The 22,515-nt window shown below is 39.0% G+C and overlaps 2 protein-coding genes across 4 annotated transcripts; one reads left to right on the plus strand and one right to left on the minus strand.

Moving 5' to 3' along the window:
• The first annotated feature begins 5,720 nt into the window (after positions 1-5,720).
• c7a (complement C7a) lies at positions 5,721-13,774 on the plus strand. Of its 2 annotated transcripts, XM_088431191.1 has the most exons (17): positions 5,721-5,815; positions 5,901-5,962; positions 6,066-6,144; positions 6,584-6,722; positions 6,996-7,140; positions 8,389-8,527; positions 8,974-9,090; positions 9,526-9,769; positions 10,073-10,236; positions 10,568-10,799; positions 11,119-11,287; positions 11,376-11,463; positions 11,540-11,672; positions 11,745-11,933; positions 12,142-12,244; positions 12,601-12,788; positions 12,874-13,774. In XM_088431191.1, exons 1-17 carry the CDS (start codon positions 5,780-5,782, stop codon positions 13,053-13,055), a joined length of 2,409 nt encoding a protein of 802 aa, XP_088287317.1. In that variant the 5' UTR covers positions 5,721-5,779; the 3' UTR covers positions 13,056-13,774. The 2 variants fall into 2 exon arrangements, with proteins under 2 accessions (XP_088287317.1, XP_088287327.1); XM_088431201.1 differs by lacking the exon at positions 5,901-5,962 and having other exon boundaries at positions 5,739-5,815.
• Positions 13,775-14,484: 710 nt separating this feature from the next.
• On the minus strand, positions 14,485-21,652 carry rgs7bpa (regulator of G protein signaling 7 binding protein a). 2 transcript variants are annotated; one of them, XM_088407795.1, is made up of 6 exons: positions 21,431-21,652; positions 20,151-20,317; positions 18,969-19,099; positions 17,555-17,699; positions 16,558-16,628; positions 14,485-15,932 (listed from the first exon to the last, which is right to left on the minus strand). In XM_088407795.1, exons 1-6 carry the CDS (start codon positions 21,578-21,580, stop codon positions 15,841-15,843), a joined length of 756 nt encoding a protein of 251 aa, XP_088263921.1. In that variant the 5' UTR covers positions 21,581-21,652; the 3' UTR covers positions 14,485-15,840. The 2 variants fall into 2 exon arrangements, with proteins under 2 accessions (XP_088263921.1, XP_088264000.1); XM_088407874.1 differs by having other exon boundaries at positions 18,969-19,105; positions 21,431-21,634.
• Positions 21,653-22,515: the final 863 nt, after the last annotated feature.

The raw sequence follows: 22,515 nt of genomic DNA on the forward strand, positions 1-22,515 counted from the left end.
GCTGACCAAAAAAAAAAAAAGTTTGGAGTATATGCTGACAAAACACCCGTCAAATATAGATATGCAAAGTTCTGTTGGTTTAAGTTAAATGTGTATTTTTGAGATTGGAGAACATATGAGAATCATAATGTTTGTATCGTGATTGGGGTGTGGGAGGCGGGAGAGTGTTTGTGTGTGTTTGTGGGGGGGGGGGGGTCACTAAGAACACCAGTTCTCCAAAAAATGCACACTTTAAATTGAAACATTACTTTTTAATGTTTTTTGAAGGATGCTTTTCCTCCTTTACATTTTTGTTGTCTTTGTGGAATTTGAATTAAGCAAAAACAAAAAAAAAAGATTTTTTTTTCAGGGCATGATCACAAAATCTGTATTAATTTAATTATTATTTTTTTAACTGCACACTTTAAATTACAACAATGTGCTTTTTAAAGATTTTACATCTTAACTTCATATTACATGTGTCAGCATAGTACGCTCCGTCAATAAAATTAATTTGTTCTGACTTTAGTTCTTCCTGAGATTATATCTGGAACATTGTCATATTAATTTCCAAACTACAGGTGAATATTGCAACTTATTTTTCATGGAATAATATTTTTAAAACTTGTGTATATTGAGTATAGAGAATTGGAGTTTTCAAGTAATTCAGGCAATGAGAGGCATTCGTGCTGTGCATGAACAGGTAAAAATGCGTCACTTTGTTATGGTTAAGTTTGGAGTGGGAGGAGGAAGAAGAAGAGAGCCTCTTGTTCATCTCATTATACGGATCAACAACAACTAACAGTACACTGAGGTGCACTTTAACTGGAGGAGAAGCGCCGTAAAATTTCTAGTGTTGCGTACAAAAGCACTCTGGGCAGATATTTAATGACTAAATGGACCAAGATGAAGTCATTAGGAGGCACACGGGGGACATGAGAGGAATTGTTAGGAATCTTTTGTTCACTCGGAAATGATAAGAGCATAAGCTAAGATTGGGTCAGCGAAATGGTGCCATGTTCGTTTGTTATCCTCGTTTAAAAATAATTTCACTGGTTCTCAATTCACGGGGGCCAGTGACCGAGCACTGGCGTGAACAGCAAGAAAACAATGCACGCTAACATTTCTTTTACTTTATGATTGCCGGTTTTAATACGCAAATTAGTATCCCAAAACAGTTTCATATTTTAAATTTATCTTGCAATGTTAGCCTTGAAAATGAATGGCTTGCAGATTTTTATGAGGAAAAACACGCCCCTCAAAGTGTGTGCACGGCTCTTTCGTATTTCTTGCCTTAATATGATGAAACTAAGACAACAGAGATGAATCACATGCTAACCTCATGTTTTTGGTTTGAGTTGGGTTTTTGGGGGGATTTTAGTTTCATCACATATTCTTGTTCATCCTGTGCAGTGCAAATACTGCAAAAGTGAGAAATAAAGTACAATATTTTTGGAAATGAATTAGGTGAAATTTAATTGCCAACTCCCTTGATAGGATCCCTTTCCATTTCATTTGGTGTCGCTCTATTAACCGCACCAAATGAATATGCACAATGCAAGTATCAAGCTTTTTTTTAAATTAATGATGTTAAATTGAACCAATCAAAGTCCCCATCAAAGTTCTCGAGATACGATCTATCTATCTATCTATCTATCTATCTATCTATCTATCTATCTATCTATCTATCTATCTATCTATCTATCTATCTATCTATCTATCTATCTATCTATCTATCTATCTATCTATCTATCTATCTATCTATCTATCTATCTATCTATCTATCTATCTATCTACCTACCCATCCATCCATCCATCCATCCATCCATCCATCCATCCAGTCGGCACAACCGAGGGTTTCTGGGGAACCGACACATGTTCCAATGCTCAAAACACGCTCTGAAGCATTATTTTGGCTCAACATCACTTTTTGGTGGTTATTCCTTTTTGTTTCCTGTTGTTTTGGATTTTGGTGATCGAGTATTTTTGATTTCCCTTTTTCTAGTGATTACATGATTTTTTGAGTCTACACCTGTTTCTCTCCCTTGCTTCCCTGCATTTGGGTACTCAACCCCCAAACTTGACAGACACTTTCCTTGTGGACGTGTCTTTGGTGGCATTTAGCAGCAACTTGCGCCTGGTACATATAAGCACCTTTCAAATCTGGAAAGACTATCCGTTGCAAATGTGACAATTAAAGCAAGGAAACTAAGTTCTTAAGCATGGTTTGTATTCTGCAAATGAGGGAACTACTGAGCTCTCTCAACCTTTGACGAAATTCACAAGCTGACTCATCACTTCCATGGAAGCGACAAGAGTATCAACAGTTTCTTTTCGGCGTGAGAGGAGACCTGCTCGCTTTTCGGGAACAGATGGCGGTCGAAAAGTGACATGTGACCATTGTGTGGCGGCACTAATGGAGACCACGGTCTGCCGATCTGTTGTCTGAGCCAACTGTTATTGTAGCCTGAGGCGTAGTACAACAATGGAGGCCCTCGGACATGTCTTGCGATTTGATCTGAATACGACCCACTCGTTCTTTACTCGACTCGAGTCTTCACCTGACTCTATTGTTGTGCATATACAGTAGCGCCCAAAACTTTAGAGACTCTAAACCATGAGGCGGAAGTGCTCGTCACTCTTGCACTGAGCTGCTCCTTACTTGCAGCACAAATGAATAAACACATTGTTATTATGAACACTAAGTAAATCATCAATAAACACATTGATGTATTGAAAAGTCAGTAAATATCATTAATACTATATTTTTAACGCACACAGAAATTTTCACCACATTTCAAAGTTCTGTCATGACAAAATCCTGCAAGTACTACAACTGATGATGATGATGAGGACAATCATGCGGTTAAAACAACATTAATAATCTGTTCAATCCACATAAGATATTTTCATAAGTCCTCTGATAAAACTTTGACCAGCAAACAGTTGGATGGTACTTGTAATTGTGTTAGAGGGTCTATCGCTTGTACTTGCACTAAGCTATTTCGAAGAGGGTAGCATTAACCATGCCACACTAAAAAAAAAAACACCCTACAAATGTGGTGACTCCAATACAGTTTACATCAATACAAGTTACAAAGAAGGCAGTTGATTCAAACATCTAAGCGTCATAACTAATGCCATGGCAAAATAAATAAATAAATAAATAAATAAATAAATAAATAAATAAATAAATAAATAAATAAATAAATAAACATAAAAAATGCTGAATCAGCTTCAGTTTAGTTTCTTAAAGTTTATAGTTTTTTTTACTCAAAACACTGCCGCTCTTGTCCGTATAGGGCCGCCATAATCACGAAACCTGAACATTCTTAAGTCATTGCTTTTAACAGAAGTGTTAATCAAAATGTAGTATTATTGTATTTGCAAAGGCAGTATTGAATCTCATTAGTGTTCAGATTTTTACATTTAATCTTTCACCAGTGTTTATGCATCACTTAAGGTTATGCATAGCAAGGCACCAGTGCACAAAACAAGCAGTCAATTTGTGTCTACAATGGTTTCTAAATGTGTAGTGACTGATGCTGACGAGCTCAGCATGCCTCAAAATTGCCTAAAAAAAAACACCAACAAGATGTTACTGGTGGAAACTTTTTAATTGCCCCCCCCACACACACACACGCACGCACACTCACGCACACACGGCTATTGCCTAAAAATTTCAGGATTTCTCCTCCAACATTGTTACCATATCGAAAATACATGCTCTTCACCACTTGCAGTCTGCTCACAATTGTTTTTTTTTTTGCTATTACTTGGACCATGCTAAATCTGTCAGTAGGTTTTATTTGTTCGTGCAAAGAGAATCATCTGTCACTATCCAAACTAATGTGCCCTCTGGCTCAGTGGCACTCGCTTCCGAGCTGACAGCATGTAATGGCTTGGAATTGCACGGGGGCCCTCAACGAGTTTGACAGCAGCGTAGAAATGGAAATGCGGATGAAGCAAATAATGCAATTATAAGTGTCCAGTTTGTGAGGAGATGTTTGAAAGGAAATCTTTTTTTTTCATTGAAATTGTTTTCAGCATTTAATTTGCATGAGAGATTGCACGAGACGTTTTTGTGTTACATTTTTAATCGCGTGTCTTGAGCAAGAAGCAGACACCATTCCGTTTTCACACTATAGTAGGCAGTCAGCTCCTGTGGTTTTGACAGCCACACTCGCGGTGGAGTACGAGAGCACACAGGCACAGACAGGTGCCCTTTTTCTTCCGTATGGCAATTTAGATGCAATAGTGTGTGTAAATTACTGCTTTATGAAACTACGTGTAGTGAGAAGCGATTTTAAATCTCTACTGCCATCCAGTGTTTGCGGCTGTAAATCACAGCTCAAACGCATCATGAACAAAAGTATTGGTACACTTTATATCGGCATAGAAATTTGAGATGGTGAGCCCTCAGATGAGCAAGGTGAGCATGATGTCTATGACACGGACCTTATCTAAAACTACATAGACATCATTATCAATGAGACGATAAAGCTAACGTGAGTCCAATTAATTTCAGTTTGAAAGTCAAATACCTACCAGGATTAAACCGTATTCAACGCGAAAACGTATGACATATACGCTCTTTGCTGAGTTCATATGCTGCCAACCTTTCTTGACATATTCCCTGCATCTACTATACCATCCATCAAACCGTTGCCCTTTGGTCAGCGCTCCAGAGCTCATAAAAGCCGTGAAAACAGACTCAGAGAAAATCTTTTCTCTTCTCTCTTCTCCTTGACAGTCTCACGTCAGTGTCTTTGTGTCCACCTCTCCTTGTCAACCTGCCCCTGTGTGTTGTCCAATCAGTTCCCTCTGCCAATTGTTTCCTGTTCAGCTGTCTTGTGTTGTCTCATCAGTTGTGTGGGTTTTTAGGCTCCCGTTTCCTTTCGTTTGGTGTTGGGTTATTGTCATACTGTCGTTCTGTCAGTCGAAGTTTCACTAGTTTATGTTCATTTGTTTTTTGTTTTCTCCCGAGTCCATTAATTCATGATTATTTTTGTAGTGGCTATTTCCGGGTTTTTATTTATTGCTTTGTGAACTGCTGCCCAGCCTGTTTTTGTTCTACATTTTAAACTTTGTGTTTTGTGAGTGTAACCTGACTCACTGCCCCCCTGCATTTGTGTCCACACCTTCCACCATCTCCACAACTATGTCAAATCGTGACAGCTTCAATAGAAAAAGTGTACATTTTAGTCTGGCCCGCCAGCACTCCAGACCCCTCTATGGCACATTACAAATCAAAAAAGACAGGACTCCAAACTGTTGAGCAACTCAAGTTGTACAAGACTGGGAAAGAATCCCACATACAAAGCTTCAATTATTTGTGTCCTCAATTCCTCATTAAGTATTGTTATAAGGCTAAGTGATGTAACAAGGTAGACAATGCTTTAGCTCTTTTGAAGTGTGCTGCTGGCATCAAACTCAGAATGAGAGAAAAAGTATAAAACAAAACATATCTATGTAACTTATTCAACTGAAGATTTAAAAGAAGTTTAAAAACGACAAGTTATTGTATTCTGTTTTTTTTTTAACATTTTGCACAACAGCCCAACTTTACTGGAATAGGTAATTGCACTAAGCATTGATTCACAGAGAAAAAATGTTTCACTTTTGGTTTCATAGACTCAGTTTTTTTGTTGGCTGATAAACACATCTCATACACACACACACACACACACGTGCACGCACGCACACACACACACACACACACGCAGTGTTTCCTTGGAAATCCACATTCCAGCTCTTCTTGTGCACATTATAAAAGCAACTGCAAAGCTGCTGCAGTCATATGAGTTCGTACGATGCTCATTCTCACATCATGAAGGTAAGAAGCCTAAAATATTTTATACACACTCACATACTGTGCACAGACATGCACTTTGTAAATTACGTGTAAATTTCTATTTTAGAAAATAGCATGCTTCTGCGTAGTTGTGCTGCCATGGCTGCTGTCCCTATCTATTCTGAAAGGGTACTTCCATTTTTTTAAATGAGATTTTTCAGCCTCTTTGTATATTAGTTTCATTATACACTCAAGATTAAAATGTGATCATGTAATAATCAATTCTTACCAGGTCATGTGAGGAGAAGGTGCAATGCCAGTGGGGGCCATTTGATGAGTGGTCGGAGTGCGATGGCTGTACTAAATTACAGGTTGGAGACTTTTTTTTTTTTTCCATATTCATATTCTTTCATTTGATATTTAATATTTTATTTTGTATTTAAATGTATATCCTTCCCACACAAATTGTACGAAAATGATCCATACCGGTATTCCATTTAAAATACTCTAATTATATAATTATACTACATCATTTTAGTAAGATTTTGAAACTGAACATTTAACAACATTTCAATTAATTTGAAAAATATATCATTTAAAGTTACATTTTCCATCCATCCATCCTCCCAAGTCGCTTATCTTATTTCATTTAATTTGAGTTAATTTATTTACATTCATTTAATTTGAGTTAATTTACTTGCATTCATGTTTCTTTGTAAATGCGTCATGTTTCTTTATAAATGCTTCATGGCAGTAGTACAGAAATATTTACATTTCAAAAGAATCTTTGCCTTGTGTGTGCCACTGCAGACCAGGAGTCGGACGATGCGAGTGTATGCGCAGTTCGGAGGCAACCCGTGTGAGGGTGATCAAATTGAGACCAGGTCCTGTGAAGTGACACAGGGCTGCCCTCTAGATGGATGTGGAAACAGGTTTCGCTGCCAATCAGGTTATACATTCTGCGTGCAATAATAAACAGAAGCAAAACAACAGCACTATTAAAATATCAAAATCACAAAACAACGTTGAAACCCTATCAATTTGAGTAAAAGCGAGAAAGAAAAAAGACTTAACGTTATTACGTTATTGCGTTTTACAAACATTTTTTTTTTTTTTTAACCAAAACATCCTTGCTTTTCAAATGGTATAAACTTTAATGGCATGGAATTTGGAGGATTCTTTGTAATTGCGTCATATAACTGTGGTGTCTTCTGGCTTTTAGGGAAGTGTGTGAGCCGGTCTCTCCTTTGTAACGGAGACAGGGACTGTGATGATGGTGATGACGAACGTGACTGTGATCATACCAGAAGATACATCACATGTCCAGAAAATCCACTGCCATCCCATATTGAGCTGCTTGGAGCTGGGTTAGTAAGCACTGTTGCCATTGACAGATGTGAATGTGTCGGTGAATATGAGGTGATGCCAAATGTGTATATACTGAGGGAGAAATACTGAACGTATTTAATTCAGAGTGGGTCATCACAACCTGTCTCTCCAGTGGGACGAGATACAAATTCCACGAGCGAGATGAGGTATCGCACAAGACTGAGTCCACAAAATCAATATACAACGAGATTTTTTCAACATTTTCAACAACAACAAAAAAAAACGCTAATACACATTTTCCAACATCAAAATGAATGATTTATTTTTATTGAGCAGGCTGCAATTAACAATCTAAAGTTTTTCCAAATGCTGCTGCAAAAACAAATGATGCCAATTAAATCTCTCAGAATAGTTGAACATGAACAAAATAAAAATCAATAAACCAATAAATAAACATTAACGCAAGTACTAACAACCCTAGCGATTTTACTTCTGGTCACAACATCAAGCCATCCAGGGTGCAGCAAAATAACATTTGTGTCATCTTTAACAGTCATGTTCATTTTTAGAAATACAAGCGGGTCCACATTGTAAGGGTTCAACTTACAAGGGTCCTATTTGGGCGTAACTATAGCATGTACTGCAGAAAAAAACACAATCTGGCAAATGATGTCGCATAAAATGTTCAGTGAAAGTGGCATAAACATGTCATACAACTCAAGGGGGTGAATAGGCGGTCGAAATCCATCGCCTTCCACCGTCAAAAATGGATTCATATTGAGCGCCATGTACATACCAAAATCTTGTTATTTTGGCAGCTCTCGCACTTAATGGGTCCAGTGGCGATGTCAAAGTGTTTACCTCAATTGGAAAACCAAACGGTTGCCACACAGATGATTTAAAAGTATTGGAGCAGCCTGCATTTCTCCTTTCTCCTTTTCAATTAATGGCAGATTGCAAGTAACCTTTAGGTGCATACCGCTACCTATTGTATGATAGTTAGCACTCGCGCCTATCCATCTACCTCGATGCCCTCCATTACACTTCTGGCAATTTTATAAAAAAATGAAAAAGAAATGAATCTCGTGGCATGCCAGAGTGACAAATCTTGTGGCGTTTGATCTCGCAAGATCTCGTGCCATCCCTAATATACAAATATGTCTCTCTCTCCCTCTGAGAGAGACAGAGAGAGAGTGAGAGGGAGCGATATGTGGAACCTTTATATTTGTTCATCAATGTTCATATGCATAATTAGTGAAAGTAATTTCTCTTCTCCTTGGCTTCAGGTTTGATGTGGTGTCAGGAAAGGGCCGTGGCAGTGTTGTCAACACAAAAAGCTTCGGGGGGCAGTGTCGCCTCATTTACAGTGGCTTACACAAAACTTCATTCAGGCTCCCTTTGAGCACAACCAAGTTAAAATTCAAGGTGGGTCACTCCAATCCGAGAATCTGTGAGTCAAACAGTGACTGGAATTGTAGTTGTTTTTGCCAATTTTTGTCTCCATGCATAATGTGGAGAAAAAAAAAACTATTCAACTAAGCATCTTGCTTCCCCAGAAAAGCTTGCACAACCGAAGAATGTGATGAGCTAAAGGCCCGTGAGACTCATTTATTTTCTCGCTTTTTATCAGTGCACACACAAAATGGCGTTTTTCAAAAAACAAGTACAATCTCTGTTTTGTTTATACTATGTTTATTCATGTTGCAGTATATTTTAATGTAATGATAAGAATAAATAAAATAAAATTTAAAAAATCAATACCATTTACTTGAATTCAGAACACACTGTTGATCATTGATGACTTCGCTTTCCATTATCATCTCAGGCTACAGAATTCATGGCTGCAAAAAATGATGAATGCTTGTCTTTAGGTTGATGTGCAAAGCGATTTTAATGAGATCTTCTACAGTAAATGGCATTATGCAAAGGAAATGTCTGCCAGAGGACTGCACCACCGTGGCCCACCGTGGACAGAAGATACAGCACAGGTGCGCTCCTCCATTTTGACTGCAAACCGAATCTGACCTTAACTGCCATATGGAGCACTCAATATGGCCAAATCCTCACCAGTTCTGGCAGGCATCTGTCTCCTGGCGAACATGATTGTATGTCAGTGGTACTCACCACAATGCCAGTAAATGTAGCCACTATTGCCTTCAGGAAAGTTGGAAAAAATGAACCATGACACCAGTCCCAACAACTGATTCAAAATTTGGTGGACATGTCACAACAGACTGCACCAAAATGTCTCAGGGACCATTGCTGGAATAAAACAGGAATTTTGTATAGGGTTGGAAATAGGGCTCTGTTAAACATCTAAAACGAACACGCATTGCTGCAAAGTTTATTGAGCATTTGCAGTATTGCATTGAAAAAGAGAATTTCGATGCATTTTGTTTTGGCTTTGATTTTGTACTTTCTAGGAGCAGAAAATTTTGGTTTCAAAAACTGTCATGGAGTTAGCCCAGTTTCAAGCCGACTCGCCCCTCTACATCCCCATAACCGAGAGCTTTTGGAAGGCCTTGGCCCAACTCCCGCTGGTCTACAACTACGTCGCCTACAGAAAGTTGATGGAGACTTTTGGAACTCATTACTTCTCAGAAGGAAGCTTGGGAGGCGTCATCACGGTCTATGGCGTGGCCACTATGGAAACGGAGAGTCGGAAGGGTAAAGATTAAGCACACACGATAACTTCAAATCAATTGCTGATTTGCCTTCTAACTAGCTGATGAGGCTGAAATCGATTGTTCAAATAATCCAGCATTCACAAACATGCACATTATGCTTGGAAATTAATACCATTTCATGCACCACATACAGAATGATTTATGTTGTAAATGTAGATCAGTGTTTCTGAAGTGAAAAGTGCTATAGAAGAATTACCATTGAGTCCAGCAGCGAAGCTCTAATATGTATTATAATAAGATAGTCCTACTTGTTCATTGTCTTAACTCAAACATACTAAAATAGTTGCGAGCAGGACGTTTGAAGGCAAGCAGCTCGAAGTGCTGGAAAAGGAACCAGGAGACGTCAGACTTGTTGCAGCAATGCCTATAGATGAGAAAAAGACCTGGGATGTGTCCTCTGACTGGACTAGCTATCTGCACTTGTTCCCCAAGGTCATAAAACCAAAGGTATGTACTGTATAAAATGTCAAATAAATGTTGTCCCCCTATATATATATATATATATATATATATATATATATATATATATATATATATATATATATATATATATATATATATATATATACTGTATATACAGTATATATATATATATATATATATATATACTGTATATACAGTATATATATATATATATATATATATATATATATATATATATATATATATATATATATATATATATATATATATATATATATATATATATATATATATACACACATGGGTATGGGGTGTGGGGTGTTTGTGTTTGTGTGTCCACCTCTTCTTTTGTCAGCTGAGACGGCTGTCAGAGCTGGTGAAGGATATTCCATGCGCTGAGCTCAAGAAATTCAACCTGGATCGGGCTTTGGAACAGTACCTAAGTGAGAGTGACTCGTGCCACTGCCGTCCTTGTCGAAACAACGGGCTGGCTGTCATGGAGGAAGGTGTATGCAAATGTATTTGTAAACCTGGCACATCCGGGCCGGCCTGCGAGAATGGAAGTGATGTTGTGAAAGAAGAGCCGGGTGGGTTTATTATGATTTTCTTTCTCTCACATGTCTTGGTAAAACTTGACTTAGATGTAGAATTATTCAGGTTGAATTATTGTGAAGTGACTTCTATTTTTACCACCATTTAAACATAACCTTTCATACAGTTTTCATTTTTGTTCAATTTTCATTTTATTACCTTTAAATTTTCCAAAAATTGTTGAAATTCTTGAACAATTCATCGTTTTTTTTCCATCCGAATGCACCATCAATCATTTTCCATTATAACAGCTATACTTCCACATTTAATATAAAGAGGACAGCAATCGTTGTTTTGCTGTGTGGGCCCATACAGATGTGACTGACGGCAGTTGGTCCTGCTGGTCCGCCTGGTCCACTTGTCACGGGGGTCAAAAGTCACGAAGCCGTTCATGCTCCAATCCCCCTCCTCTGGGTGGTGGCCAGGCGTGTAAAGGAGACGGCACAGAGACCGTGTCTGACTGCGACTACACTGAACACTTCAAGTCAGTCACCTTCAAACTAGCAAGCCTTCATCCCTGTCAAAAAAAAAAAGAAAAAAAATGGAAAAGGGCTGTTCTTTCTTTATATCAGATTATCTGAGCCTCAATGCTTGGAACCAACAGCAGCAGGAAGACCCACATGCGGGACTCCGCCTGCACTTATCAATGGCTACTTTCTGGTAAAATCCAACCCGCGTTCCCCGTTAACATATTCACACTCAAATTTTTAATTGAATCCTCACTGCTTCCTGGCAGGAACCAAAATATGTCTACCTTGTAGGCAGTAAGGTGGAATACAACTGCACCAGCGAGTACCACCTCTTTGGACAAAACATCTTGGAGTGCACCGCCAATCAGATGTGGTCGGCCGGGCCGGGATTGTGTGACCGTGAGCGCGCAAACACTTTTTTGCCCGTCATCGTCATTTGGTCATTTCTCACTTTCATCTTGTTTTATCCAGTGCCAAGGTGCAAGCTGTGGTCTATTGCTCCCGACATCACCATTAGCCCGCTCAAATCGTCCTATGAGATTGGAGAGGCGGTGACTCTTTCCTGCCCCGAGGGACAGCAGCTTGTGGGTCAAGCTAAGATTGTCTGTGATGACAAAGTGCAGTTCTCTCCACACCCTGAAGATTTTGAATGCAGCCCGGGTAAATTTGTCATTCATTTAATGCCATTCTTTTTCGCTGTGTTAGTCATTCTCTCATCCCTCACCCACTTTCAGATATTTGTTAGTTTTAACCACAATACTCTTACTACGTAGTGAATCTAAAAACAACCATTTATTTTATTCGATTGTGCAAGAGTATAATTTTTTTGGCTGTGGGATTTTCTTGTCTGTGCGTGTGTGTTTTTCAGTCATTTCACAACAGCAGCATCGTTTCACTCGCTCGACATCCTGTAAACAATGGGAGAAAATGATAGGAGGACAATGCGTTTGTAAGATGCCTTTTGAATGCAGGTAGGATCACAAATGAATAGCGAAAATCATAGTTAAGTAGGGACAGTGCTTCACAAATGTGAGTACCCTGGGGGTATGTGAAGGCACTACGGGGAGCGTGTGAGATTTTAACAGGGTACAAGTTATCAGCAAATCTAAGTTCATGCTTTTTAAATGGCATGGCGGGAACAGTAGGTATATGGCGACAGGAAAAGTATTAGTACTGCAACAACTATTGATAATAACACTACTGCAATACTAATAATGGTATAGCCATAATACAGTAGTAGAGGAATTGATAGAACAGTGCAATTTGTATTATTATTACTGTTGTTATTATTATAGCATTTTTTTTTACCTGTCATTACTGTGATCAGGTCTTCTTTGGAAGTGTGTGCCACAGATATCGCTAGCGGCAAGTCCGTTGTTATCAGTGTTTGCAAGCTCCATGCACTGAGGTGCATCCACAACAAGTACAAGTTAGCAGCAGACAGCTCTTGCAAGTGGCCGCAGAACAACGCTACATCAAGCTGCGCTGACTGTCAGATGTGGGAAACCTGTGATGGTGAGGAGTTTGAGGACCTTGAAATATGCCCTTAAAGCGATAATAAATTGTCTGTCTTCATGATAAGCATATACATGTCTTCTAGAGCACACTCGGGAGTGCCGTTGTAAGGACTATGGCGAGTGCTTGACGGCAGGGTTTGAAGTGTGCGTCCGCACCGGGGAGGACGCTTCTGCCAGGAGGAGCATGAGTGAATGTGAAGCGGGGTTGAGGCGCTGCAAAGGAGAAGAAGTGTCTGTTGTAGATATCATGCCGTGTGAGACTTAAAGGACAGGGGCACAAAGACAAAAAAAACTCAAAGATTGTAACCTGCATGATAACTATAGTCGTCGAAATGAATAGATTACATTAATCAAAACTCAAGGCAATAAGCAACAAAAAATTACTATGTGTTTAGTTTACTGCACTACAAACAAGTGATCATCCTGACTAGTATATGTCTAGTTTGGTCTTTTCATTTCTTTTTCTCACCAATTCATAGTGTCAATCCTCGAATGGGTGTTTTTGCAAACTACTGACCCATCCAAAGTGTTGAGAATGGCCTTGTTTATGATGATGCATGTTAATGGTTGTCTCCAGTAATGTGATGAATCTGGAGATATGAGTATTCTGTCTGGCACCAGCAATAAGGTGAGAATGAGCCTATGAAAAATGGACCCCAGGCAAACAAGGATGGATAAGGATTCCAACTTCTGTATAGTGAGAAAATGGATTTTGTTTGAGTCTTTATAAAATGGATTTTCAAGTTGTTGTGGGAACTATGTACACATTTCAATTGGTTTAAAGAGTTAACCAGTCGTGATGAATAAAAAACCTATTAATTCAAAAACCCCACTATAAATATCAAAAGCATGCAAATAAATGTGTTCTATCACGCTATCACATTCTTTTTCACTGTAATCGTAGGTATAGTAAATGCTGATTGAAACCCTTGGCGAATTGTTTCACTTGTCTTCTCTCTGAATAAAGCCATTATAGTCCTGCAATGTATTCTCTCTTTGAGACACTATAGTGCCTCAGGCCTTTAGGAACGTCCATATCTGAGGACCTGAGTGTGTGAATGTGTTGCAAAAGTGTGACTTTGGTAAAAAATAAATAAATAGATAGATACATGTGCATGCCGGCTGATCCACAAACGTACATTTGACAACGTACATTTACAAATCGGCAAGTCATAATCGCATACGCAACGGTAACAAACATATTTGTGGCGTGCTAATCACGAAATAAATAAATAATTAAATAAAAACTAGTGCAAAAATAAAAATCAAACACATTACAAAAATGCATCTGTAACTCAGGAATTACAAATGTCAAAAGCAAATGAAATATGAATTATTCACAAACAAAAAATTGGGAATCGCAAACAAAAAACCTAACAAATAAAAGAAAATTTTCCCCAAACAAAACAAAAACACTCTACAAAACATGAAACTCAAGATCACATTGAAATTGCAAAAAAAAACTAACAAAAAAAAAGTAAAGTACATTAAACGAGAGGAAACACATTGTAAAACAGGAATTGCAAAAATAAATAAAATAAAACAACAACAAAAACAACAAAAAACATTTTAAAAAAAAACATTACAAAAAAAGAATATTTTGGAAGTGGTTGGTGGGTTGAGAAGAACACTCATGACACTTCTTTTGTTGCAGTTTTCCTTCACCATTGGGGAAAAAACGACCTACTCGACTCTTCGCTTTCATAATAAAAGTTTTATTAACAATGTAAAATGACCTACATTATCTTCGCGTACCGAACTGTTCGTTGAACACAAACATCAACCATTGTCCACAGGGGGGCGCCATGCTGAGCAAAAACCAAAAACGAGCCGCCTTAGGGCTGGAACATTTATGTATACAGTATATACAAGTCTTAACATTTGATAGGCTATACATTATGTATGTGTAATTATGTGCAAAATTTCTTTCTCTCCATGGTATCAAATGTTATATTGCACTTTGAAGTTGTAATGTTAAGACATAGACTTCACTAACAGTGAAGTCTATGGTTAAGATATGAGAGTTATCTTTCATGGAAGACTAAATCAAGAACTGGGAGGAAGAGAAACAAGAAACTACTGGACTGGACTACACATTGAAAAAAACTTCCTTGCCATCCTGAAACATTCAGGTGGCAATTACAGAACACTTCTTTTTTTTTTTTTTTTAACTAAACATACATTGACATCCCTAACCCTCCTGTTATATTTGGGGTCAATTTGCCCCGTTCCAAAGTGAAATGAAACACAGTACTGAGCTTCATTTGTTTTGTGACCAAGCTTGTGATGCCCCCCTCCCCAAATAAAATACAAATGTTGTAGTGGATTGTATTTCGAGGTACAAAATGCATAATTAAATATAAAAAAGGAACATAAAGAAACACGCTGCTTTTACAAAGTGTGAAGCTGGAAATATGGCACCCACATAGGCAGATATGCACATACGTGTTCACAGTTGTGCGTTTCTTCTTCATGTTGCTTGAGGGTGCTTTAATTTTATGTGTGATTGACTGTTTGTCCCATTCTTTCACACACTCAAAAGACATTGTCCAGTGTTGCTATTTTTCTTTATTTTTATGTTTTCGTTTGACGTATCTGAAGCTCACTCATAATTCAAATTTTGGCTTGTAACAAAAAGCAAAACATAGGCCAAGTGACTTCTCCTTTCCAGAAAAGGTTTTAAATTGCTGCACTTGCAAGCCAAGTAAAAAAAAAAAAAAAAAAAAAATTCTAAAAAAAAAAAGCGAGATACTGCAGCATTTTTCTTTATTTCTTATTTTATTTAGACCGAAACATGCAGTTGGTCACTTTGATCGTTAAAAAAAGACATAACAGGAGGGTTAAAAAAGTGTTTCTTTTGCGCATCAACACATTTTCTCTTTTACAGTAGACAACCGGCTCCATTGACCCAAAACCATGGCGATTTTGCCGTTTATTTTCTGTCGACCAAAGCAAAAAGACTTCTATTATTGTTTGTTTGAAAATGGCAGTAGTAGAGTGGCGGAGGACGGAACGGGAAAATGTTGTCTTTTGTGGTTTAATTTGATACCTCAGCTGGTTACTAAGCAACAGAGGCCAAAGAAGCGTCTCTTCCTTTGTCGGACCAGCGGGTAGGGAGACAGGTTCAGCAAACTGCTGTCATCTATCCGTCACAAGAACACAAAGAAAGTATTACAAACTCATTTTTATTCCATAGTGTTCCTGATGAGGGTTGTCGAGTTTGCATTTCAGATCATCCCCCAATAAATTAAATCGGTAAAATAGAAATACCCCAGTTAAATTGTCACTAGGAAGATTTTGTGGCTTTTAAGCATTTATTTTATCGCCACACTTCAAAATTATGCGACCATGTTGAAAAATACATAATACTGTATATTAAATTATGGACACAACAATGACAATGGCTAAAACTAAATTGTACTATACCGATTGCTCTTTTTACAATTAAAACTTTTTTTAATCTGAAATAAAAACCTTGACTTATTGTCCCAGTATCCATCAATAACCATGCCCAAACGACACTATAAAATGAACCTGCAGCTGGTTTTATTTTGATTTTGACTGAGATGTTCAATATTGTCTATGTTGTGTTGTTTATGTTTCTAATCTTATCAGAACTCATTCCAGGACGTTTCCTCTCTCAAATCTACAGTGTTTAACTCAAGTGTGAACTCAACTGCTGATAAAATATCAGCGACGTCATTGATTTATTTTTTACTTATTATCAGCAAAAATATTTCCTCGCTCAACCCCAAGTGGGAACGCACCTTGGTTTTTCAGTGGTAAAGGCATTGTCTCCCTGAGTTTACTGAGAAGGTTCTTCATTTCCCTCATGTCTCTGCAACAAACAGAATAAAACAAGAAAAAGATACGTTTTGTCCTTTGCATGTTGCATTATGAGTGAATCTCTTTTTGTTGAAAACTTCTGATATCAAAGTAAAGTTATTGATGAAAATAAATACATGGTCTATTCTTACTTGCTCAGCCTAGACTCATTTCGCTCACATTATCCAAGGAGTCGTGCCCACTGACTTTTGTTTTCATTCAGGGGGAGAGAAGACATTTTGTGCCGTCAGCCAAGGAAAGACCAACGATTCATTTATGCGTTTCAAGTTTTACTTTTCCATAGTGGCAAAAATATGTGCTTAGGATTACACGGCTGGTCAACCAGCTGAAGCTGTAATTGTCATCATTTCACGGAGGACCGCATGGTGAACCTTCTCCAATAGAAGAGTGGATTTACCATAAAATTGCAACCGATGGAGAGTCCATAGCTATAAGTACACATTAGCTTTGTTGTATAGAAATGATCCATGTGCACAGGGTGAATTTATGCAGCACATTCATGCTGTTTAAAGATTGCTTTGATGTGACATTTTTCTGCCACTGAGTTCTTGCATCCCTCCATGCGAAGTACTGTTTGCATTTACAGTGCTTTTCAATTTCTTGTTGTCAAATCACAGTTTCGCAACAAGTTTACGTTCCCCAAGGTTATGTTAGCTTTTTTATTTGTGTGTTTGTTGAACGAACTATGTCATGCCGCAGCCATACAGTGAGAGGCGCTGTTTCAGTCAATGAGACGTTTTACTTCTTGGTTAAAAATGTCACAAATAAATAAAACATTCATACGTCATAAGAAATGAAATAGATTTCATCATTTATATGCATATGTCTAACTCGAATTGTGGAAATACCATGATGCAGGTCCTTCAATGTTAAATTCAACATATATTTGAATGATAAAGCATCTAAGCATGGACCTACTTTTCAATGTTTTCTATGTCGGTGGCCACCAGCCATGAGAGTGGAGGGCCGTCCGTGGGCGAAGAGGAGGTGTCTTCGAGGATGGGGACGTCCGAGCTCTCCTCGGCCTTCCTGTCCACGGAGGGAATGCTACAGGGATCTTTGCCTGACACCACATAGAAAGACCATATGTTCCCAATTTTGAGGAAAAATGTACAAAAACCAGTTTGCTGAGTAAAACTTATTTATTTATTTATTTATTTTTATCACCAGCCGCTGTGGCTAGTGGTTTCCCAGAGTTCCTAGCCACACAGCGTTTTCATTTTCCAGTTATTTGTTCTAAGTTTTTGTATATGGTAAACGACTGTTCCCTCAGTGAAGCACTTCAGAAGACGACGTGAAGAAAAGTTGTTCTCCTTTCTCATTGGTTGAGGATAAATAAGCACATCTGAGAGTGCTGCTCTACGCACTACTTAAGGCCGACTTAGAGATAACAGAAAACACACTTGGTCAAGTGTGAGGCGTTTTCTTCTTCAGTTTTTTCTCTTTGTATCTCTTGTCGTGTATGTGCATCTGTGTGTGCGTGCCTGTGTTTGCAGTTGTCTAAAAAAAAAAGTGCACTAAACATAGCAATCTCAATAGATTAAATAGATTTTTGGGAAAATTTAATTTAAAATTTTGTGTCAATTAAAACATGATTTGACATTGGTCTGGCCAGGTGGTGACCAGCTAATTTTATCATGAATACTGTCTCATATCTCAAATTCATTCAGCCACATAAACGAAACAAAGTTTTGATTAAGCTTTTGTGTTTCGACACAGTTTTGTTTGGATTCTTTTTTCTCAATACTAATGTTATTTTTCAATAATAATAACAGTATTAACATATGGACATTGGACTCGTGAGTGTCTCCAAATAAGCTGCTGGCATTATTACAAAGGGAGACTGGATTTGCAGTGAAACACGCCATCAACTTTTCATCTCCAGGTTTCATATTTCACTCCTCAAATTCGATTTACATTTCATTACAGATAAATGGGCATGAAAGTGAAAAATTGCATGTCCCAGACCGATTTGTCATGTATGTAATATTTCATGGGCAGCGGGGAAACATGTTTTATTCTCTCTGTGTCAACAAAACAAGAAACAGCGTCGTGATACTACTTGCTTGAGTGTACAAATGAAACGTGTTAAATTCCAAGTAGGAATAACCTCATTAAAGAAAGGCAAAATTTTGGATTTTGGCAAAAATTTGTATTATTCGCCCTTGTCTTAATGACATGATCTGCCTGCCAGGGGAAGGACAGCATGCTTGTATAATGTGCATTGTACAGTTGTGTTGGGACTGGGTTGACTAACTTTTTATTAGGCTAGACACTTAGCCACAAACATAATACCGTATTGGGTTCAGTAAGTGCTAATGTGCATGTTCACCTTTCCTGTGGAGCTGCAAGGAGCCCAGCAAGCAGAAGGACTTGAGCATCTCGGTGATGTACATCTCCAAACAGCACTGCAGCTGGATGAAGAGCCTGCAGATCTCTGGGTGAATTTCGCCTTCCTCGGGCCTGAAGCTCATAACAAAACAATCAGTGGTCCCTAAATGGGGACCTATTCTAAAACTTGACTTTTTATTGTTTGTAAACCAAATGGTGGGTCTCTGAAGTGCTTATCCATTAATCATTTATGACATGATATAATAGTTCAAATATTAGATATCTTTCTATTACCTGCCTACGGGCAAGACTTTCTGCACCTCACTGTTTTGTAACACTGGGATTTATTTATAAAATAATTTGTGTCCATTTTCCATATACAAAATCTGTACTTATCTAGCAAATGTGGTGAATATGCAGATTTCCACACGAAATATTGACAAAAGCACGCAAAAATTGCAAAAGTAAGCATGTGTCTTCTTCTTAAATACTGCATGAGTAAGGCAACGAAACATTTGACGGATAAGCAGCAGACTTGCTCATTCATTTTAGCGTGATGATATTGTCCATCTTTAAGTTTGCATAGCTTCCAGAGGACCGGCGATGAAATGGGCTGACATAAAAAGCCCATCAAGTGTGATTTATTTACCCGCTGCTCCCTCATCACAGGCTTTTATGACACTCTGCAACAGCTTCTCACATGCTTCAATCAACAGCAGGTGATAACCGAGCGAGCACTAAATCACCCACTGGTGAGTGAAAGCATTGTGTAGCATTTGCCGCACACAACTGTGTGTAAGCACTGATTAGGAAATTGCACAAATTAACTTTTAAAATATGTTGTTTGTTTGGTTTTCATTACACTCCTCAAACAAATACTTTCTTTCACAAAATGTAGGCTTTCAAGTGATCTCATTTAAAAATAAAACATGAAGTGCACATGCATATGCACATGTGGGGAAGACTGGACATAACTAACGATCCAGGCTAAACTTGGCTCAGTATTTTCTCTTTTAGTGGCATCATCTTGAGAAAGAATCAATCACGGAACAGTATATTATGCCGTAAAAATGTACAGGATGTACTGTATAGTATAAAAAAAGCTTAAAAAATGTAACTTGTGATGCAGTGTTTTGAGGCGAAACTTTCTTTTAGAAGGAAATGTCCATGACAAATTGCTCACCCAGCTATCAAGGTGAGACTGTGGTGTGCGGCCCTGGCCATCTCACAGCCTTTGGTTCGAGTCTTCAGCATGTCGGCCCGCAAATTGGGGCAGTCGACCGTGATCTCGCCGATGGAGATGACCAGCTCGCGGTACAGCGCCACCAGTGTGTTGAACTCTTGCACTATCTGTGTTGCAACCGCATAGTAAGCATCATCATGTAAAGTCGAAAGAATGTTTGTTAGCACGTGGTTCTAATGCAAGAGTTGTATTGCCGTATATAACAAGTCTCTGCCTTTAAAAAGAAATGAATGCCAAGCATTACACTCCAAATGCATATTTGCAGACCTCACTAATGCAGTTTATATCCCGGGCATCTGAAGTTTCCCATGTTTTCAAAGCTACAACTAGATGAGGTCACTATTATACCAGCGTCACTCTGTGGGGAAATAGGGACATTGCACTTGAACAAGCTCCACATTAAACTATGACTTGATTCGTTCATTATAATGAATCCTGCAAAAAACTTGATGCAAATAAAATGAAAAAGTTGTTCTTATCTCTGACTGCAGGTACATACTTCCGTCACTTTATATAAATGAGTTTGTGCTGAGTAGTGTCAGTGCTTCTGTATTTTCAATAGAATAAGTACCGTTCAAAGAAATTTGCATAATGAAATACAATTACAGAATAATGATCAAACAAAACAGATGTGCATTTTAAAGAAAATAATATTAAATTCTTATTGTTACTGATTTTATTATGATATGCATAACACTAAATTAGCTTTGAAAATTACGAACTCGCAACTCATAAAAGTATCCAGTAAAATGTGCTAATCAAAAAGGCTCGGAGGTTGCCTTGATGACTTGATGATCAATTGTGCTGTGTTGACTTTGCACCACCTCAACGACACCCCCCCCCCCCCCCCCAAAAAAAAAAAAAAAAAGATGCTGGACTTGCGTGCCGCCTCTGCAGAGCGTTCTTTGCACGCAGCTTTACTTGCCGTTCACTTCACATGCTTATATGTCCCAGCATCATCATCGTGATCATCATTAGCATCATCATCATCAGAGCATCGGACGCTCATTCATGCAGTTTTGGAGAGCGACCCCCATTCACCCCCCAAAAACCCAAAACGCTGCAGCACCACACGCCCGTGAATGCAATTTATAGTGCAATAGGTCATGCACGCTGCAATTTGTCGTCATACGTGTCATGTGCACGATCGTGCAGGATGCACAAAGAGGAAGAGAGCAGCAGCGGTGCACGGGATGGACTCCCGTACGTCCGCCACCTACCATCCTGCAGTCGGCCACAGCGCGCTGGGCTCTGCGGCTGCTCTCGGTGCTCTCCCGCCGCTGGGGATCGCGGTAGAGGGGCTTGCCGATCTGGAAGATGCTCCCGGCCGATCTGGGGCGGTTTTTGCGCCCATTCGATGCAGAACTCATGCATACACACCCACTAATAAAACAGTCCTGGTACGGAACGACGTCTCCCGTTTGCTGCGCCCCCACCCCCCCTCCTCTCCACCGACACCTCTCTCCTCCTCTTCTCAACTCTTCTCCGTTCTCTCTTGACTCGGACCTGGCTTATGGCTGTGAGTCGGCTGTCCCCTCAGACCCCTGCAGCCCTCACACCACCTCCTTCGAGCGGCGCCAGATGGGCTCCCAGATGAGAACGCACGGAGAGAACGAGAAGGCAGAGGAGGCACGCCTTTTCTCCGCATCAAGTCACCTTCACTCCCGCTGCAAGCAGCTCACCGGCGGGCTTCTCTTTTCATCTCCTTCTCTCGCATCATCCAGCTCAATGCTTTCATGTGCTTTGCACCGAGCACCGCTGGCAGAGGCGGTCGATAAGCATCTGCTGCCTCTTCGCGGCATTGAAGGCTGCAAACGTCACCGCCTCACAATTTTTTGGGGAAGGGGTTGCGCTTTGGCATGCAAATCTGCACATTCATTCACAAATCCCCCCTCCCTCCTCAGTGGTTCCTCCTCTTGTAACCTTGGAGGAGTATTTTCATAGGAGGTTGCTGTGGTACAATAGAACCCATCCCAATCCTTGCGGGTACACTTTCCAGGCCCCTCCGCGGTTAAGGAAAATGACGAGAGAACTTTTTTAACCACATTTTGTGCCCTCAGTGATCATTCCAGATTATAGGGTTTCACTTGAAAGAAAAATAAATTGCCTACATACAGCATACTGTAAAAAGCGTTTTATATATAGTGATAAGAGAAGCTGACTTGATTGCATTTTTGATTAGATTTTTTTGATGAGTGATTCTGCAAAAATATTCTAGCCTGTACCCTCACCTATGAAAAGAATTGTATGTGTTGCTTCAAATCCTCCATTTAGCTTTCAGCATTCACGGTGCCATCACAGATGT

The sequence above is a fragment of the Hippichthys cyanospilos genome, chromosome 1, assembly GCF_059441005.1.
Source record: "Hippichthys cyanospilos isolate Australia breed blue-spotted pipefish chromosome 1, RoL_Hcya_1.0, whole genome shotgun sequence".
In the NCBI taxonomy this organism is placed as follows: Eukaryota; Metazoa; Chordata; class Actinopteri; order Syngnathiformes; family Syngnathidae; genus Hippichthys; species Hippichthys cyanospilos.

Excerpts from the sequence above, each read along its gene's own strand:
- c7a (XM_088431191.1), top strand. The coding sequence starts at position 5,780 with ATGAGTTCGTACGATGCTCATTCTCACATCATGAAG. Across the intron at positions 9,091-9,525 it reads GGACAGAAGATACAGCACAG|GAGCAGAAAATTTTGGTTTC; the intron begins GTGCGCTCCTCC and ends TGTACTTTCTAG. Across the intron at positions 12,789-12,873 it reads GATGTGGGAAACCTGTGATG|AGCACACTCGGGAGTGCCGT; the intron begins GTGAGGAGTTTG and ends CATGTCTTCTAG.
- rgs7bpa (XM_088407874.1), bottom strand. The coding sequence starts at position 21,580 with ATGAGTTCTGCATCGAATGGGCGCAAAAACCGCCCCAGATCGGCCGGG. Across the intron at positions 19,106-20,150 it reads AGTCTCACCTTGATAGCTGG|CTTCAGGCCCGAGGAAGGCG; the intron begins GTGAGCAATTTG and ends TTTTGTTATGAG. Across the intron at positions 17,700-18,968 it reads CTTGCAGCTCCACAGGAAAG|GCAAAGATCCCTGTAGCATT; the intron begins GTGAACATGCAC and ends ATGTGGTGTCAG.